Source organism: Camelus dromedarius, chromosome 14 (assembly GCF_036321535.1).
Source record: "Camelus dromedarius isolate mCamDro1 chromosome 14, mCamDro1.pat, whole genome shotgun sequence".
Classification (NCBI taxonomy): domain Eukaryota; kingdom Metazoa; phylum Chordata; class Mammalia; order Artiodactyla; family Camelidae; genus Camelus; species Camelus dromedarius.
Genome location: NC_087449.1, coordinates 67,285,531 through 67,303,286, shown reverse-complemented (window position 1 = coordinate 67,303,286; position 17,756 = coordinate 67,285,531). Strand labels below are relative to the sequence as shown.

Here is a 17,756-nt window from a genome sequence, read left to right as displayed (position 1 = left end):
CCCTCTTCTATCGTGGCTTTTCTCGACCTCGGTGGCACCTGCCCACGTGTGCCCTGCCTTCCACAGCTCCCAGTTCGTGTCTTTCGTCTCTTGCTCCCTGAGCCGCACACGTAGGTGAGGACCAGGAGTGTCTGTGAAGATAGTCACGGTCCCTCTCAACGCCTCCCCCAGGTCTGAAAGCCTCCCTGGAGCGGCTGCAGTTGGAGTACGTGGACGTGGTGTTTGCCAACCGCCCGGACCCCAACACTCCCATGGAAGGTATGTTCTCTCCAGAAGCACCAGAGGGCTGGGCATCGCTATTCCAAAGGACAGATGGCTCTGCGCCTGGGGCTCTGCTGGCTACGGGGCAGGGGTGGGGAGGTGGTGGGGTGTGGGAGGCCTTCCCGGTGGAGGTGGGGGTGGGCAGGGGCGGGCCTGAGCTCAGCCTCTGGTCTGACCTTCCCCACCCAGTGTGCCCTGGCACCTCCAGGCTGAGTGCCCTCCTTGCTCTGGGTCCGCCTCCCCCACCCCACCCCCGACCCCGGGGTTGGAACCGCTGGCAGTGTTACCCCAACGAAGTCACCGTATGATGACTGTTCGCAACTGCTGCGTCTTTTTCAATTCTTTAAATCAGTTCCACGTTCTACTAGGAGGTTTTAGGGGCTTTTTGCTCTGGGGAATAAGCTGTTACTTAGAGAAGGGGGAAAACAAGTGCGGTGCTTTGGAAAGCGGTTTTGGTTTCTCGGGGGCTTATTTATTCTGACTCCTGTGACCTCAGCCCCTCCCATCTCCTCCAACTTCCTGCTTCCGGCATCTTCTCATTTGTGCTTTGCTGCTCCAGGGACTTGGAAAATTAAGTTGTGTTCAAGTTACTTTTTCTTCATTTGCTTCTATATATGTACACCATGTACCTGAGCGTGTGTGTATATATATATATGCATGTGAGTGTGTGTGTGCCTGGGCGGGTGCTTTGTACAACTATTCTATGAAAAGTGATTTGAGCCTCCATCCCCGCACCCCATGATGGACTGCGCCCCTCAGCGTTCCCACAGCTGTGAACTCTGGTCTCTTTCAATCTTTCTTTTATCACCAGGGGATCCATTTAGTTCCTCCAAGTCAAGGACATTCATCATAGAAGGTACACAGTATTGACCTCTGTGTCCGAGCTGCATTTTATGAGACAGTGCTTTTATTTACACGACTCTCTTCCCCCACCCCCATGACAAACTTCTCCATAAAATGCACAGGGGAGAAATAAGTGCCCTATGGGAACATCTTGCAAGTGAAGAAAAGCAAAGGGGCATGCAGCCCCGCTGCCCCCAGGCCACGCTGTCACCTCATCCCTCCCACGCCCCCATGCATGCACCCCACCCCGTTCCTGCCCCGCCTTGCATTGCCATGATCCGTGCGTGATCCTTGGGGGCCTCTGTCTGCCAGGGGCCCCCTCTTGATTTGGAGATGCTGTGATCAGCGCCTGAAACCTTGACCCCGGATGGTCTGGGAGAGGGCAGGGGAGACCAGGATCCCACAGGAGCGATCATATCAAGGACTCCAGATCACTGGGGAACAGGTTTTATCTTCTCCACAGTCCACACTGGCTAAGCCCCAGCCTTAACCAAAAGCAAAAACACCAGTCACAAGCCGCCCCAGTCCCCAGGAGGCCTGGGCCCCCTCCCCGCCCCGTCCCTCTCACCCCTTGCCAAGGAGCCTACGCTCTCCATTGAAATGCAATCATCTTCCTCCTTGAAGATTCCCTACCTGAGCTGGGGAAACTCTGAGACCCCTAGACCTGGGGCAGCCTCTGGCCATGCAGCAGTCTCAGCCCCACCCCAAACTAAGGACCCTGGGACCACCTCCCACCAAGGGCAGGCCTTGGTCTCCCTGGGAAATGGGCTGTGTTCCACGACCGAAGGGCTCCTGTCTGCCAATTGGCACTGCCACCTGACCCTTCCTATGTATTATTTGTGACATGGCAGGAGATGCCATGGGTTTTGGCAGCAGCTGGAAGGATTTGGTCCTCCTTCTTCTGTTCAACTGCATTAAATATTGAGGTGAAGGACAGCTGTCCCTAATTGTCCGTTTCTGGGGCCACTGACATCAGGCTTGCACAGAAGCACAGGGAAGGTGCTCCTGTGTGTGGGCTCCGTGCCCAGCCTGCCGCTGCCCGGGACCCTCAAGGAGCCCAGAAGGCTCGCCCAGGACCCCCTTCCCTCTCAGACCAGCTGCAGGCTCTCACAGGCTCCTGCCCTGTCGGCCGTGGTCCCCAGGCTCCCGCTGGACTCCCCTCTTTGCATGGAAGGGGCGTCAGGAGAGAGCTGTGCGCAGGGAGCCAGGCTGGCGTGCGGGGGTGTCCCCTGCTTCCCCTTCCGGCACGTGGCCCTAAGCCTTGGCTGAAAAGAACTGGGCAGTTACTCTGCATGGTCACAGGCTCCCCCAAGAGTGTTTCTGAAGAACCCAATGAGGACACCCAGGCTGGGAGCCTGGGCTCAGGGTGCATATGTGGGCAGATTCCTTCCTGGGACCCTCCACCTTCCAACCAGGCGCTGCTCCCCTTCCCTGCGAGTGGTGTTGGCAGTTAAAGTGGGGGCCCTGGTAGGGGAGGAAGCAGGGGTGGGGGGCTTCCCTGCCAGCCCCACTCCCTGGGATGCGCAGAGAGGAGCCCAGTCCCTGACCTTGGAAGGAAGAAAAAAGTAGGGCGTGGCCACAGGCCTGGAAGCTGAGATGTGATTTTTCAGGGGTCCTGGGTGAGGCCACCAAGACCACCACCCTGGAAGCCCCACCCACCTTATCTTTCTACTGAAAGAGGGGGCCTCAGCCAGAGAGGCACAGGGACCCAGGGAGGGTGGGAGGGAACACCCCAAAACAGAGGTGCTGCTCTCTGCCAGGGTTCCCATGGCCTGGGCCATTCCCAGGCGGAGTTCTCGGAACCGCCCCGCATCCTCCTTCTCTCCTGCCATTTTCAGGGACCTCAGCTCCCCCGTGTCAGTGGCCACTTCAGGGGAGATGAGGACTTTCCATGGGGCGAAGTTTGTTTTTAGAAACACTTGTTCAACTGAACTGTAGCCTCGGGCAGTCAAACTGGCAAGCACCTTATGGGACGTGTGAGAAATCTGATGGGTAGGCCGTCACCCTGCCAAGCTAAGAGACATTTGAGGTTTTAAAATTTGAAGCCAAGTTCCATGTGAAAAAAACACAATATCCCCATGGGGCTGAACCAGCCTAGGGGGTCAGTTATAACTGGCAGGTTTTTTGGGGTTTTTTTCTCGAAATGTGAGTATGAGGAAGCAGCGATCTCAGTGTAGATGTGGAGAAGATCCCTTGCAGGATACAGGGCTGGTCTGAGAAGCCGCAGTGGGGTCCAGACGGGGCTTTCCACGTCTACTTCAGGCTGTCCTGGATATGAGGGCACTCCACCCTGCAGCCCCCGCCCTCTGGGACCACCCGGGGCCCCACACCCTGGGCTTTGTCTCGACAGACGCTGTCATCAGCTCTCCATTCAGTTCTTCAGATCCCAGCTAGACTCCAGAAGAGCCCGAAGTAGGAAACTAGAAATGAGCAAAAACTGTGTTTACGTCCTGTTGCCGACTATCAATCTGATCACAACATTAATCCATTTACCTGGTTCTCCATAAGGGGATCGGGGTCCTGATTCTTCCCTGGACTAAAGAACCACCCCCCATTCCACAGTCTGGAGCCCCATTCTTTGATGTCCCCTCTCCTCCATCCCTCTAATCTGACATAGGAATGTCTCCGTCCATCCGTAACTCCGCTTTGCAAAGATTCAGGAAGACCTGTAACTGGGGACATTGTTTTCAAGACCCAGTTCTCGGACTGCAGCTCACTTTTTCCCGTTGTCCCCGAAAACCCCTGCCACCCCCGACTCCGGAGCCAGGAAGTACACTGCTTGCAAGCCTTCTTGGCAGCACCCTTTCCCTCCTCCTGGCGCCCGCCTGTATTTGCAGACTGTCCCCAGGCCGGGCCCCGCGCCACTAGCCGCCCCCCCACCTGCGGTTTCCCCTTCTCTCGTGACAGAGACCGTGCGCGCCATGACCCACGTCATCAACCAGGGGATGGCCATGTACTGGGGCACATCGCGCTGGAGCTCCATGGAGATTATGGTACAGTGACCTTGGCGTGCGTGTGACCTCAGTGTGTGCCCTCAGGCTGAGCTCCCGGCCCCACTCTGTGGATGAAGACCGAGTCTCCCCAGGACCAGCTCTCAGGCTGAGCCCCTCACTCCGGCCTCCAGACCTCCTCCTGGCCTCAGCCCTACCCGTGCCCCACCTTCCAGAACTTCCCAAATCCTGGCATCCCTGGGAGGGATGCCAGTGAGTCCCGGATTTCTGGTTCATAAAGAAGAAAAAAAATTAAGCAGGATTTTCATTTCAAATTAAACATAACTCTAAAAGCCTGTGGTAACAAATCAGCCTTTGGCATGCGTGGCATTAAGGATCACTGGTATTTTTCTGAAGCTGCCGGGAGCCAGCACAGCGCTCACCGAGGTGTCAGTATCTCATCCCCACTTTATAGATGGGGAAGCTGAGTCTCAAACTAAAGAGGAAAGGGCCTCCTTCTCGGGCTGGCAGATGGGCTTTCCCGGGAGGCTGTCATCAGCCCTGGCTCACGCCCATACGGTCTGCAGTTGGAGGCCTTGAGCTCCAAGTCCCAGAAGTAGGCTGATGCCACCCACTCTCCCCTCCTGACCCAGCGTTTTCTGCCACTGCCATCATCCTGGGTCCAGGCCCTGGAGTGACAATCTTGATAAAAGCAGTAACAGCTGCAGGCAGACACTGTCTTGAGGGCTGTTAACACCGTTGGTTCTTTTGACCATCATGACAGATGGGAAACCGAGGCACAGGGGGGTGAGCCCCTTGCCCAAGCCTGCCCGGCCAGTAAGTGCCAGAACCCAAGCCTCACCACTGAGTTGTGCTTTCCCCCCAAATCCCTTCAGCGTTGGGGTCCTACAACTCACCCGCTTGTCCTGATTCACGGAGAGCGGGGGCCCATAAGGCTCCCAGGAAAGCTGTGAGGAGGGGGGAGGGGCAGGCCGGCCAGGCCGTTTCCTGGGGTGGCCCTTGTGTCTTCTCCCTGCTGCCCGGGAGGTCCCCCAGACCCGCGGACGGGCAGGGACCATCCGTGCCCGTCTTTGCTCCCACAGGAGGCCTATTCCGTGGCCCGGCAGTTCAACCTGATCCCGCCCATCTGTGAGCAGGCAGAGTACCACATGTTCCAGCGCGAGAAGGTGGAGGTGCAGCTGCCCGAGCTCTTCCACAAGATAGGTGGGCTTCCCCGCCCCGGCCCCGCCCTCCCCCCGCCCCGGCCCCGCCCCTAGCTCCGCCCCTCTCCTCTTCTCTCTCGCTACCCACCTCCCCCGGCCCACCCCCACCACCCTCTGCGCCGTCCCCAGTCTCCCCACGCACGGCCTCTCTACCCCTTCCTCTGCCCTGCCCCGCCCTGCCCGCTCTGTGCAGCCCCTTCCTCGGGCCCTGGACTTGACCTCGCTTGGCTTTCCTCTCCCAGGAGTGGGCGCCATGACCTGGTCCCCTCTAGCCTGCGGCATCGTTTCTGGAAAGTACGACAGTGGCATCCCACCCTACTCCAGAGCCTCCTTGAAGGTAAAGGAGCGGCGGGCAGCGGGGGGAGGGGGAGGGGAGGATGAGGGCAGGAGGGAACAGGCAGTTTGGAGGGAGGGGGCTTCGGGGCAGATGCCTTGGTGGGGAGCAGGGCTTCCCCGAGCCACTGTCGGCCAGGGTTCTTGGCCTGGGAGCTTGAAGCCCCAGCTCCCAGCTGGCCTGACCCTGCGTCTAGAAAGGCTCCCCACCTGTGGGACACCCCACAGGTGAAGAAACCCCACTCCTCCGCCCCCCTGCCCTCCACCCAGGTTCGACGGGCACAACCTGGGCTGGGTCCAGGTGTGCCGTTTGGGATGCCGCCCCCTGTGGACAACCCCACCACACTGTCTCTGGCCCATCACTGGCCTGAGAGCTGCAGAGTTTCTTCAGTGTCACTCAGAGATTATTCCCTGGGACTAGTCCCCCCACACACACGCACCTCAGGAGTGGGGACTCAAGAGGGTCTGCAGACTGCAGGGTTTGGGGGACAAGGAGCAGGCAGAGAAAGGCCTTCCCAGGCCCAGGACAGAGCCAACACTGGGGCCCCAGCCCCAAGTTCGAGGGCAGGATGGCCTACCCCAGCTTCTCCTCCCCAACCCACAGCACGCTTCCCTGGGGACTCCCTGGCCTTGCTATGGGCAACACCTCCCTGGCTGCCCGGCCTCCTGGGAGATGGAAGGTTGGCTTGTCCACCTCCTTGTCCTGTCTCAGGGACCCAGCCTCAGCTCCCCCGAAGACCACAGGCTTCTATCCTTCCAGGTGCCCGGGCCTGGCCCACAGTGGGTGGTGGGACGTGGTTAGGCTAGGGTCGGGGGTGCTGCCCTAGCACAGATCATCAGCCACCTGCGTGCAGAGATCCAGGTGACCTGCCCTCACCTGTGGGCTGTGCTCTCGCCCATCCCACAACCAGGGCTACCAGTGGCTAAAGGACAAGATCCTGAGTGAAGAGGGCCGGCGCCAACAGGCCAAGCTGAAGGAGCTGCAGGCCATCGCCGAGCGCCTGGGCTGCACCCTCCCCCAGCTGGCCATCGGTAACAGGGCTGGGGAGCAGAGTGGGGACCCATGTCCCAGGGGAGATGTTGGGAGTCCTCGAGTGTCTGGGCCACCCCCTCCATCAGCCAGCTGTGGGTAATGGGCTCCCACATTCATGCGGAGAGGAGGGGGAGGGTCCCTGAGCACTTGGCCATCTCTCCACCAGGGGCAGTGGGTACCAGGATTCCCCCATCACCCACTCCAGCCCCACTTTGGACAGAGTCCCCACCCAGCAGGCCCCTCCTGGGCACTTTCAGCCCCAAGACCACGAAGCTGAGTCTCTCTGGTCCAGTCAGGGGCAGGGCAGAGCCAGAGAGGGCCCTGCCGTGGGTGGGTCTCCCTCACCTCTGGTCTTGCTGCCCCCTAGCCTGGTGCCTGAGGAACGAGGGGGTCAGCTCCGTGCTCCTGGGTGCTTCCAGCGCAGACCAGCTAATGGAGAACATTGGAGCAATACAGGTGAGTGGGGGCCACCAGGCACCAGCCTCCCGGGCCCTGGGCAGAGCTCAGGGTCCCAGCCAGTCAGCTGTCCAGCACGCACTTACTGAGCACCTACTACATGCCAGGCACTGTTCTAGGTGCCTGGGCTGTGTCAGTGAGTCACCGAAGACCCTGCTTTTGAAGAGCTGGCTTTCCAGCTGAAACAGACAGTAAACACTAAATGCAAGAAATAAGATTAGCACATGTGTCGGAGGGTGACGGGCACTCTGGAAAAAGAAACCTAGAGCAAAGTCAGGGTGTCAGTGGAGGGCAGGGAGAGGGGAGCCTTGGACCCTGGTGGAAGGCAGCTGCGGGGTAGGCTTGTTGAAATGGTGACATGTGAGCAAGGGCTTGAAAGAGGAGGAGTGAGCCATGCAGCTACTTGGGGGAAGAATGTTCCAGGCTAAGGCAAAGGCACAAGGGGGGGCATGAATGCAGGGGGTCCGGATCAGAGGGGCAGGAGATGAGCTCTGCTTGGGGGCAGATCCCTGGGGCACTTCGGTGATAGTTGAGTGGTTGAGTGAGGTGGGAGCCGTGGAGAGGTTCTGAGCAGAGGAGGGCAGGCTCTGACTTAGATTTTAAATGACTCCGTATCTCTCTGTCTGGCTGCTGAGCAGAGGAAGGACTTCGGGGAGCAGGGGGGGAAGCAGAGAGATCCGCTGGGAAGTGGTGACAGTTGGGGGGCGAGGGGTGGGTGAGGTACAGGTGGAGAACTGCTTGGATCCTGGACGTTTTGGAAGGCAGAACCACAGGACTGGCTGACAGGGTGGACTGGAGAGCGGGTCAGATGGCCCCTGGGATTTGTCACCTAGAAAGGTGGTGCTGCTGTCAGCTGAGGTCAAGAGGGCTGGAAAAAGCAGTCTGGGGGTGTGGGCATCAGGCATTCTGGTCCTGGAATCTGCACTTGATGCTGCTGCTGTCCTTCCCTTTGAGGGGCGAAGTGCAGACCAGGGAAGGCTTCCCTCTGCCCCAAACCTTCTGGAATACAGAAGCAGCATGGCCCCCACCTGCTTCACTGGAACCACATTCAATGAAGGTGGAATGGGCTGGGGCCAGCAGACGGCTGGAAGACTGTCCCCCTGTTACCGAGCTCAGGTTTGCCTGTTCCTCACTCAAGAATCCACTACAGAGAGACAAGTGTTGGGTACAAGAGAAGACAGCTTTATTGAGGAAGCCAGCAGTCCTGGGGAGAAGGTGGACTCATGTCCCAAAGAACCAACTCCCTGTTGTCCATCAGGGGCAAGAATTTTTAAAGGGCAGTTTCAGGGGTGTGTAGGCGAAGGCGGGGGCCTACGTGCAGAGCAGCGCAGGTGGTTCTGACGGTCTTCTTGAAATTGGCCCTGCGGGGTCTGGCCAGCATCATCTGGATTGTTTTAAGTACAGTTAATCATCAGTTCCAGGGTTTGTTCTCATTTCCCTGAGGCCAGTTCTTGGAATTGTGCACAATGGAGCAGCTTATGTCGTGGCTACAGTTGGGTCATCATGTAGTTAACTTCTTCCACCTGGTAGGGGGCTCGGTGTCTGCAAACCAGCTGAAAGGACATGGCTCAGAATATTATCTACAGCCTTTGAAGAGGAACTAAAGGTCCTTGACTTTGCTGCATGGCTAAACTATTATTATTTTGTCCTGTTTGACTGCTTTTCTTTGTTTTTGAATGTTCTCACCTCTCCAATTAAATTTATTCTTTGGCTGAAGTTTTCCTACAGACATGGGTGGAGGGGTCTGTCCCGGGAAGGCCCCAGAGGGTCCTGCCCCAGTACACCCCGACCTGGCCCACAGGCCAGGCCAGTGCCGGTGGTGGATTTTGATTATCTCTCATCTTTGCACACAGGTCCTTCCCAAACTGTCGTCTTCCATCATCCATGAGATTGATAGTATTTTGGGCAATAAACCCTACAGCAAAAAGGACTACAGATCCTAAGGCGTGCGGCCATTCACCTGGACAGTTTCCGTTTCCCTTCTAGTCTCTGTTCGCCCGCTTAAGCTATTTTGAAGCCAAATCAAGAGTGTGGTTTGCATCAAAAACACAACAACACACCAAGACGTCATCGGGAAAAGATCTCAAACGTCGCTGCCACCCGCCACCCACTGCTTCGCAGGACCGATGCCGGATGCGTGCCGGGGCGTCGGCCTTGATTCCAGGGCGTCGGCCTTGATTCCAGGGCGTTGGAGCGGTCCTACCCAAGCCCGCCGCCTCTGCTCACCCTCCACGAAGAAACCACCTCGTTATCGCCCAGCCACACCGCGTCTCGGAAACTCGGGTCCAGGCCAGGGCGAGACCAGCTGGGGCCTCGCCTCTGCCGAGAACCCCACCTGGTGTCAGGGAGGGGAAGAGGAAACTGGCTCTTCCCATTGCCCCTCGGCTGGGCTGTGGACTTGGGGGCGGGCCTCCCACTGGGGTCTCCTTCAACCTCCCTCCTGCCAAGGGCTCCAGGTCGTTTCCAGCGGGCCTGACCTCAGATTCCTCCCCCATCCCCTCCTCCACCGCCACCTGCCCCAGTAGGTCTCTGAGGGGCCTCCTGAGCTGTCCTTTGACCCCCACCCCCACCCTTGCTGGCAGGGGCAGGGATCCAGGGGGATTCACTCCGTTTGGGACCCACAAAAAGCTTGGGGGTCTGATTTCAAGCTCATCGCCCCACTTCTTCCTTCTTGCACTCAATTGTTGAGCCCCAACGCCCAGAGTGCCCGGAGCACTCGAGTGGGGCCTGAGGATTGAGCTCCAGCCCAGGGCCCCCCAGAGCTCCACCTGCCTCCCCGCCAGGTGCTCCGTCTGCTGCCCCCCGTCCTCACCCCTGAAGGAGGTCATGCGTGCTTAGCTGGGCTGTGACTGCTGACCACACCCGGGGTGGCCGGCCTCTGCCCTGCCCTGCCCAGGGTGAGGGCCTTGAGTTCTGCAGACAGAACACACTTAGACCCATTCAGTCAGGGAGGGTCCCTGGAATTTTGTGTCCCATGCCCGGGGACTGGGAGACCTGCACACACAGCAGCAGCCCCCACCGCCTAGGAAAAGACCCTGGGAGCCTCTCCCCAGAGCAGTGTCCTCTGCAAGGCCTCAGACAAGGTGGGGTGAGGTGCCCTGTCTTGGGTGCTCAGGGCTTGTTACCAAGGTAGACGGGCAGTAGTGTTACCCCCAGGACATCTCCCGACCCCACAAAGAGGGAGGGGTGGCTGGGGTGGGTCATTTCATCCACGGCCCCCGGCCTGGAACAAGTTGGGGACAGGGAGGGAGGGCAGGACATTCAGAACCATCAGCCTCTTTGCAGCTGGCCTGGAGCTGCAGGGAGAGAGGAGGGGAGGGGGCCGCAGCCCGGAGGCCCAGCCCCCTCGGTCCTGAGCGGCACCCCAGCCGTTGCTGGCTGTGTAGGGACCGGAGCCAGGCTCTACAGGCGCACCAGCCCACTGTGCAGGGGCAGCCCCGCACCCGCACGCCCACCGCTGGGCAGACACACCCGTCCTGCTTTGCCCTTCGGAGGGGGTCCTCCCCGCCCAGCCCCGGCTCAGCCGAGGCCTGAGGAACCAGCTCTGAGAAAGCCACAAGGGCGGCCGGGGGCACGTTCCTGCACTTCTGACCTTTGTGCTGCCCCCGGAGTCTAGAAGCTTCTTCTTAGACCAGGCCCTTGGGGTCTTCCTCACCAAGTCTCCTGCAAGTTTCACCCTGTAGGTGTAAGGAGGGGACAAGCCTATCCCAACAGAGCCCCCAGCCTGCGGCTACTCCAGCCATCAAGCGAGTGGGGGGTTTAGCTCTGAGGACAGGACGCTGCAACAGGGCGACTTTCATCCCAGGCCCGCCAGGTGAGGACCAGGTGCTCTGGGCCATGCTCAGGGTCCAGACCACCCGCCCCTCACTGGAGAGAGCAGCTGGGCCCCCTCCCCACTGCTGCCCGCCTCGTCCACCCACTGTTGGAAGAGGGACAAGGGCTTGCAATCGGGCCCGAGGTCAGGGCTGCCGCCCCCCGACCCCATGAGCCACACCCGGGAAGGCCAAGCCCCTGCTGGCTGCATTTTTCCCAGACAGAAGGAGACAAGGGCCCCCAGCGTCGAGCTCTGCCAAGGCCGAGATGCCCAGCACCAGGACCCGAGCAGCTTCCTGGCCACAGCCTGGTTCTGAGGTGTCCTGTTTTCCTCAACACCCCTTTGCAGGGAGCTGGGGCTCTGCTCCCTGAGGGAGGGTCAGTCCCCTGACTTAGGAGGGGGCTGGAGTAGGGAAGGGGTGGAGGGGAAGTAAGAGCCTAGGAAAAAGAAGAGTTGGGCAGAGGCAGGCCCTGGAGGGCAGCGTGGGCTTGAGGACAGCCAGCTTCGCCCCACCTGGTCACCCCAGAAGCCCCAGGCACCTGCCAGCCAGCCCCTCACCCTCCCCTTGAAGCAGTTTGCCCCCAGGTGTCATCTGGGCGTGCCCCACACAGGAGGGAGGCCCGGGACCAGTCTTCCTTACCAATGACTCCTGAAGCCCCCAACATCTCTCATCCCAAATCTGACAAATTCGAGGTCCGGAGGACAACAGAAGGGCTTGCTCTGTCTTCTGCTCTCTCCAGTCATGTAAATAACATGCTACTTTTTCTCTCCCCCCTTTTTTTTAATGACTGGTTCCTCAGCTAACTGCATCCCCTACGTAGGCAGAGATGCTATACGCCTCGCGCTTCCAAATGACACTCAGCGGAGACACAGCGCCGTATTTATGGAATGACAAAATAAACCCTAGCCCGTTGGGGTCTGCTCCTCTCTGCTTCTCTCCTTGGCAGGTCGCTTGGTGCTTGGGGTCAGGGCTGGGCCAAGGGCTGTGTGGGGAAGGGGAGGCTGCCACCTGCAGAGGCCACCAAATGGGGGCCCCGAATCCCAAGCCTGGGGCGAAGGGGAGGTTGGGAGAAATGGGCCCTGGGGGAGAGGCAAAGATTGGGGACTGAGACCCCCCCCATCTCTCCCATGCCCCCACCCCCGGCCACTCCCAACACATATTCTATGTGTGTCCTCTGGGGACAGAGAGGCTGGGGTCCAGGGTGGCCTGCGGGCTGTCTCTGGGGGCTCAGTGTTCCTCTGAGCAATGGTGTCTGTGTTTCAGAGTGCAGGTGGGAGGGGCGGGCACCACCCCTGAACACCCCATCTTGGGGTGCCCCCCTTCCCAGCAAGCCCCTCAGCCTCATGGGGCCGAGTCTCCTCAGGTGGGAGGTGGCTTCAGGTGACACCCTATCCCCCACACATGCTTCCCCAGGCCCAGCCGCCACCCCTATCCCAGATCAGAGAGAAGCTGGGAAAACACTCTGATTCAATCCTTTCCCAAAGGATTTATTAAAACACAGAAAACCAAGACATACACACAGAGTACAAAGTCAAGGGAACTGTGTCAATTACAGTCTGTCGAGCTTCCCACACGTCCTCCTGAGGACCGGACAGGCCACCACTCCCAGGGGCTCAGCCTCCACTCCAGGTCCCCGGCTGGGACCCTCCGAACTTGCCCAAGTACCCCTGGCCCTTCGCTAGCCTGGGGCTGTGTCAGGCAAGGGGCCGGCCCCTCTCAGCTGGGCCAGATGCCAGCCTGGGTGGGGGGTCTGCTCCCTCATCCGCCCATGCGCCAGTGCAAAGGAGCCATGGGAGGCTCGGGCTCCCATCTCAAGATCAGGGGTTCAGGACACACACACACCCAACGGGCCCTTTCTGGGTTATCGCATCTAAAAAAATACTTTGTTTAAAAAAAATCTGAAAACTAAGAAAAAAATCCAAAAACACAAGCCAATGACTTTGGGCTGATGCACCACAACCTGTAAACTTCCAGAATATAAAATGGGGTGGGGAGCCAGCTTCCTGGGACGGTGGTCAGCACAGGACAGATGCAGGTGTGGAGGAGGGACCCTAGGCCGTGGCCAGGCCAAGACCTCAGCCCCCACCTCCCACCCTGGCTCCTCCCTGCCACCCTGCTCTGGACACCCTCCAGAGGTCCCTGAGCCCATCCTCTACATGACAGGCCCTCAGCATCCCTGGAATTCAACACCTGGGAGCAAGGGCTTACGGATGTCCCTGGGGTAAGACTCTTGCCAGCCCTCGACCTGGGCCAGGGAGTCCCCAGAGGACCCTGGGAAGGGACCCCCAACAAGCAGGAGGGCAGGTGCCCACACCAGTCACGGGTACCAGCAGGACAGGACCATGGTCATAACTTGCAGAAAACAAAGGAGCTTCTGAAGGTGGCTTGCAGGAAGGGTCTCCTCACCAGGGTGGGGGGGGGGGCGGTCTCAAGATATGCTTCCGTGGCAGGCGTGTAAGGAGGGCCCCCCCGCACTGGACACAGTCGGTCCAACCCTAACTGCCCTGGTCACCTGGGAGCCTGGCAGGTGATGCTTTCTGAGACTATGGCCCAAAGATGGTTCAACAGAAAGCCTACTCAGCACTGGTCTAAATAATAAGGGGGCTGGAAACAAAAATGTCGGCTGGCACTTTCAGGCTCCACTTGCATGGGACGACCCTGACCCTCCTTCCACCAGCAGCAAATCCTAACCCAGCCCGAAGATGCCGAAGGCAGTAGACGCCCCACTCCCCTACAGCCGCTGCAACTTGTGGCAGGAGATAATGGATAAACCAAGAAGAAAACATTCTTAAGATCCTTTTTCCTCTCCAAAACCAGTCAACTGGAAACCCACTCCCCAGCTGTCCGCAGTTCCCCTCCCAGGCCTCCCAGGTGCTGGTCATGGAGAGCTGAGCCTTCCTGGACCAGGCAGTGCCAGGGTCAGGCTGTCCGTGGGTGTCCGGCTCCAGCTAGCAGAGGAGAAGGACAAAGGGCAGCCTGGTGAGGCCTGGGGAGGAGCAGAGGTGGAGGGACAGAGGGAAGCTTCTGGGGGAGCAAGGGCTGGCAGGGGAGGGACCACTGCCCTTGGAATTTGGGCAGTGGAGACGCAGACCCTGGTCCTATACCAGGTGCCTCCCAACCTGACACTCAGGACCTGCCACCGCGTTCCTCACGAGGCCAAACACAGGGCTGGCAGCCTGTCTGGGAGGGGAGCGTCACAGGACCCGGGTCGGGGGGTCGTGGGTCGTGGCGGTCACCCTGCCCGACCTGAGCCGAGAGCCTTTGCAGGGAGGCACTGATCGGAGGACCACGCATGTGCACATGGCACCGGACAAATCACAGGGGACAGGAATGACCCCACCCATCCTGGAGGGCAAGGTCAGCCACTGCCACACGTGTGCCCCGGACACCTGTGTGCCACTTCCAGGCTGCCCCCAACTCCTCCCACCCGCAGTGCCAGGGTCAGGCAGCCTGGAGATGGAAGGGCCTTAGGGGTCCAGCCCTCCAGGGGTTCAGGGAGAGCCATTTACAGATAAGGACATCTGGGCTCTGGGAGGGCCTGTGTCCTCAAGACATCCCCAAATCCTGGCCCCAGTCCTGGCCAGGGAGCTGAATGGAGCCCCTTCTGGCGACCCCACTCCCAGGCTCAGCTTGTCTCTCACTCAGACAGGATTCTGCCCCCAGGGCACCACCCCAGGAAGGCCCCTGCTCCAGGCTCGGAAATCCCTTCCCGGCTGAGGTTGGGCCTCAGGCCTGGCCCATTCCTCCTTTCCCCCTAACCGGGGCCATCGCGGGATACCACCAGCTGGGTAGCAGAGGGTCAGGATTCCAACAGGGCGTTCCTGGCAGGAAACAAGGCAGGAAGCTGAGGGCGCTCAGGCTGGAAGGAAGACTGGAGAGGCCATCAGGTCTAGGCCCCTGCCTCCAAGCAGAGCTCTCCCTAAGCCATCCAAGAACACAGAGACGGCAGGGGTGGCCCTGCCCCAGGCGGCAAGAGCCCAGATCGAGGCCTCTCCAGGGGGTGTCCTCTCCAGGGACAGGAGGACAGGGATAAGCCCAGGCCCCAGGCATGGCCTGGGTTCTCTGCACCTCCAGCCAGGAGGCTGACGGGGGTGTGTGCCTGGACATGGGTATGACGGGCCTCCCAGGGCACAGGGCAGGGCCAAGGGCTCCTGGGCCACTCAGCGCTGCTGTGACACTCCCTGCTAGGACGCTAGCCACACCCTGGCAGAGGGCAAGCCCCTTCCCGCAGTGGCCTGAGACAAAGGCTCCAGCAGCCCCTCGGCTGACATGTGCAGGCCCTTCCTCCCCTCCCAGGATCACATGCTGCGACCTGCCATGCAGGGCAGGGGCCACAGGCTCTCTGCTGGCGATGACAGAGTCTAAGACCTGTGACAGGGCCAGGGACAGACACCTGCTGACAGAGCCGAGCCGCCCCCGAAGGAGAGAGTGCGCACCTGGCGGCCTCAGCCTTGCAGGAAGTGGGTGGGCAGGCGGCCTGGCCTGACCTGGACGTCGGCCGGGCCTCTTCCCCAGGCCAGGCAGCCGTCCCCCGGTCCCGACCCACCTGGCACTCGGGGCCCCACGCAGGCAGACGGGACGGGGTGGGCGGGGGCACCCAGGGCAGGCCGAGTCCACGGGGCAGCGGCAGCGTTTCCAGGAGCTTCCCTTCCCATCTGGAGCCCGTCGGCCGAGAGAGACGTAAGTGCTGTGGGTGAGACGCCTCCACACATCACTCAACTTTTATCAAGATAAACGTGTTCAAGTCTTCAATAGGAAAGTGCAAAAGATGTACAAAGAAATGGCATCTCCTCTAGGAAGTCGTTCTGGCAGAGGTGGCCAAGGGGCGTCCCAGGGTGGTGTGGGGGTGACACTGTATGGGACACTTGGATTAGAAGCAGGTGGCACTTCTGGGCTCAGACCCTGCCAGGCTGGGCCCCGTCCCCATGTGGTGGCATGACTCGGTTTCCCTTTCTGTCCTCGAGTGGTGTGGCTCTAGAAAGGCGGCAGCTTTTCTCTCCTGTGGGGGTCAGGTGGGGGGCCCAGCAGGCGTGGCTGCAAGAGACAGATCACAGGCGCTCAGGTCCCCGTGGGGGGCGCCCCGACACCCTGGAGCGCCCACCGCTACCTGGCACAGCCAACTGTGACCAGAGGGGCCCCCTAGCCGGGACCTCCCAGCAGCGAGCAACGGGCCAGCGGCCCCACCCAGAGTCCCGGGGAGGCCCTAGGAAGCAGCCCCATGAAGAGCGGTCAGTCTAGAGACCGCCCCCACCCTGAAGCAGCGGTTCTGACGGGGACAGACAGCCTGGTTGGGGCTGTCGGCCAAGTGCAGGAGGTCACAGTGGACTGGTGGTTTCTCTGGAAAAAGCCCCTCTCCTAGCCAATAACACTTAACCCACACACCCTGAGCCACCCTCCTGGTCCTGGGCAGGAGCACAGGGGGAGACGAAAGTGATGTGCCGGGGCACCCAGCGCCCAGCAGGAAACCACAGGCAGAACAGGGAGGCAGGGTTCCGGCCTGGGGGCATCGGTCCCTGACTCACTGCCATGGACACACGTGCACACCGACACACACGCACACGTGTACACACAGGAGCACACCCACGTGCACCTACCCTACCATGTCCTGCCTCCCCAGCCCCCAGGGGAGACACACTGGCCCTGAGATGGTCCCCAGGGCAGAGGGGCGAGGCCCTCCGAGCCCCAGGAGGCAGTGGAGACCCTGAGGCTCAGGGCCAGGAACCCAGCGCAGGGACCAGGGTCAACTCTGGCCAGGCCTGACTGGCCAAGCTGGAGAGGGGACGAGCGGCCTTACCTCTGCAGGAAACGAGCGCTGCACCAGAGGGAAGTCTCGGGGACGGCTAGATATCTGCCACAAAGACAGAAAGCTCGGCTTACCCGGGGGGCGGGGCAGGCCGGGGCCCCGCGGGCGCCCCTGCACATGCTGCCCGGAAGCAGACGGGCACCTACCGGTCACATAGGGCCCCAGGGGCATCTGGTTGTAGTTGACAATCCCTCCCGGTCCAGGGCCCCGGAAGTTGGGCCCAAAGTTGTTGTTGTACATCTGGGAGGAGCCGAAAGCGCCCTGGAGGCAAGGACTCAGGTTTAAAAGTCAAAGTCCCGCACCCGACCCCATCCCCAACCCGGGGGCGCCCAGGATGTGTGTGGGGTGCTGGGGCCCAGGGCGCCGGCCGAGCCTGACCTGCTGGATGGTGGGGTCGCCGGCTCGGTTGGTCAGGCGGCTCAAGATGCTGCGCTCGGACATCTGGAGGCGGGCGGCCACCGGAGGGATGCGGGACAGCATGGAGGGCAGGCGTGTCACGTCCGCTTTCATGTCACTCAGCAGCTCCTCCAGCTGGTTCAGGACTGGGGAGGGAGGCGGCACGGGGGAGCTGGGACGCAGCACCTAGGCTGGTGCTTACTTACAAGGGTGTGTTACTGTGTTACTGCACCCCGGGAGGCGGACACCAGGGGGCGCCCTTCATCCGGCCCTCGGGGCCAGCAAATCAGGGATGAGTCACCTGCCACAAGAGCATCTCTCCCGCCCGTGGGCTGCACAGGCGGGAGCCAGAAACTCTGAGCCCACACTGGGCTTCCCTGCCAGCCCTTGGCCAGACTCCTGGCTCCCAGGGAGGCTCCACGCTCACAGGCAGAGCTGCCTCAGGAAACATCTCCCAGACAGCAGGGGCCAGAGAGTCCAGGGACTTCCGAGTGAACTTGGCCTTGGTTCGCCCCCTCCCCCTACCCAGCCTGAAAACGTCCTCAAGGTTTGGTGCACAAGGGTCAAAAGCCTGAAGCCCCAGAGACCTTGGGGAATGAATTACTTCACCTCCCTGAGCATCAATGTCCCCATCTTTAAAGGGGGACAAGGGCAGGGAGGGTG

At 60.5% G+C, this 17,756-nt stretch overlaps 2 protein-coding genes across 5 annotated transcripts in view; one reads left to right on the top strand and one right to left on the bottom strand.

Annotated features, from left to right (window-relative positions):
* The window catches only part of KCNAB2 (potassium voltage-gated channel subfamily A regulatory beta subunit 2), a gene marked incomplete in the record, with an annotated part of 77,123 nt that extends 65,303 nt beyond the window's left edge, over positions 1 to 11,820 (top strand). For all 3 annotated transcript variants that reach the window (XM_064494129.1, XM_064494128.1, XM_064494127.1), the window contains 7 exon segments: positions 172 to 258; positions 4,012 to 4,097; positions 5,138 to 5,258; positions 5,500 to 5,594; positions 6,502 to 6,622; positions 6,991 to 7,079; positions 8,933 to 11,820. In XM_064494129.1, coding sequence (XP_064350199.1) covers positions 172 to 258; positions 4,012 to 4,097; positions 5,138 to 5,258; positions 5,500 to 5,594; positions 6,502 to 6,622; positions 6,991 to 7,079; positions 8,933 to 9,022 — 689 coding nt within the window.
* A 535-nt stretch (positions 11,821 to 12,355) lies between these two features.
* CHD5 (chromodomain helicase DNA binding protein 5) overlaps positions 12,356 to 17,756 on the bottom strand; it is a 60,524-nt gene continuing 55,123 nt past the window's right edge. Inside the window, exons 39-42 of one of the 2 annotated variants that reach the window (XM_031463915.2) lie at positions 17,076 to 17,239; positions 16,844 to 16,958; positions 16,689 to 16,742; positions 12,356 to 15,928 (exon numbers count right to left, since the gene is read on the bottom strand). In XM_031463915.2, coding sequence (XP_031319775.2) covers positions 16,735 to 16,742; positions 16,844 to 16,958; positions 17,076 to 17,239 — 287 coding nt within the window. In that variant the 3' untranslated portion in view covers positions 12,356 to 15,928; positions 16,689 to 16,734. The remainder of the gene's footprint in view (positions 15,929 to 16,688; positions 16,743 to 16,843; positions 16,959 to 17,075; positions 17,240 to 17,756) is intronic. The other variant, XM_031463917.2, reaches the window with a different exon arrangement.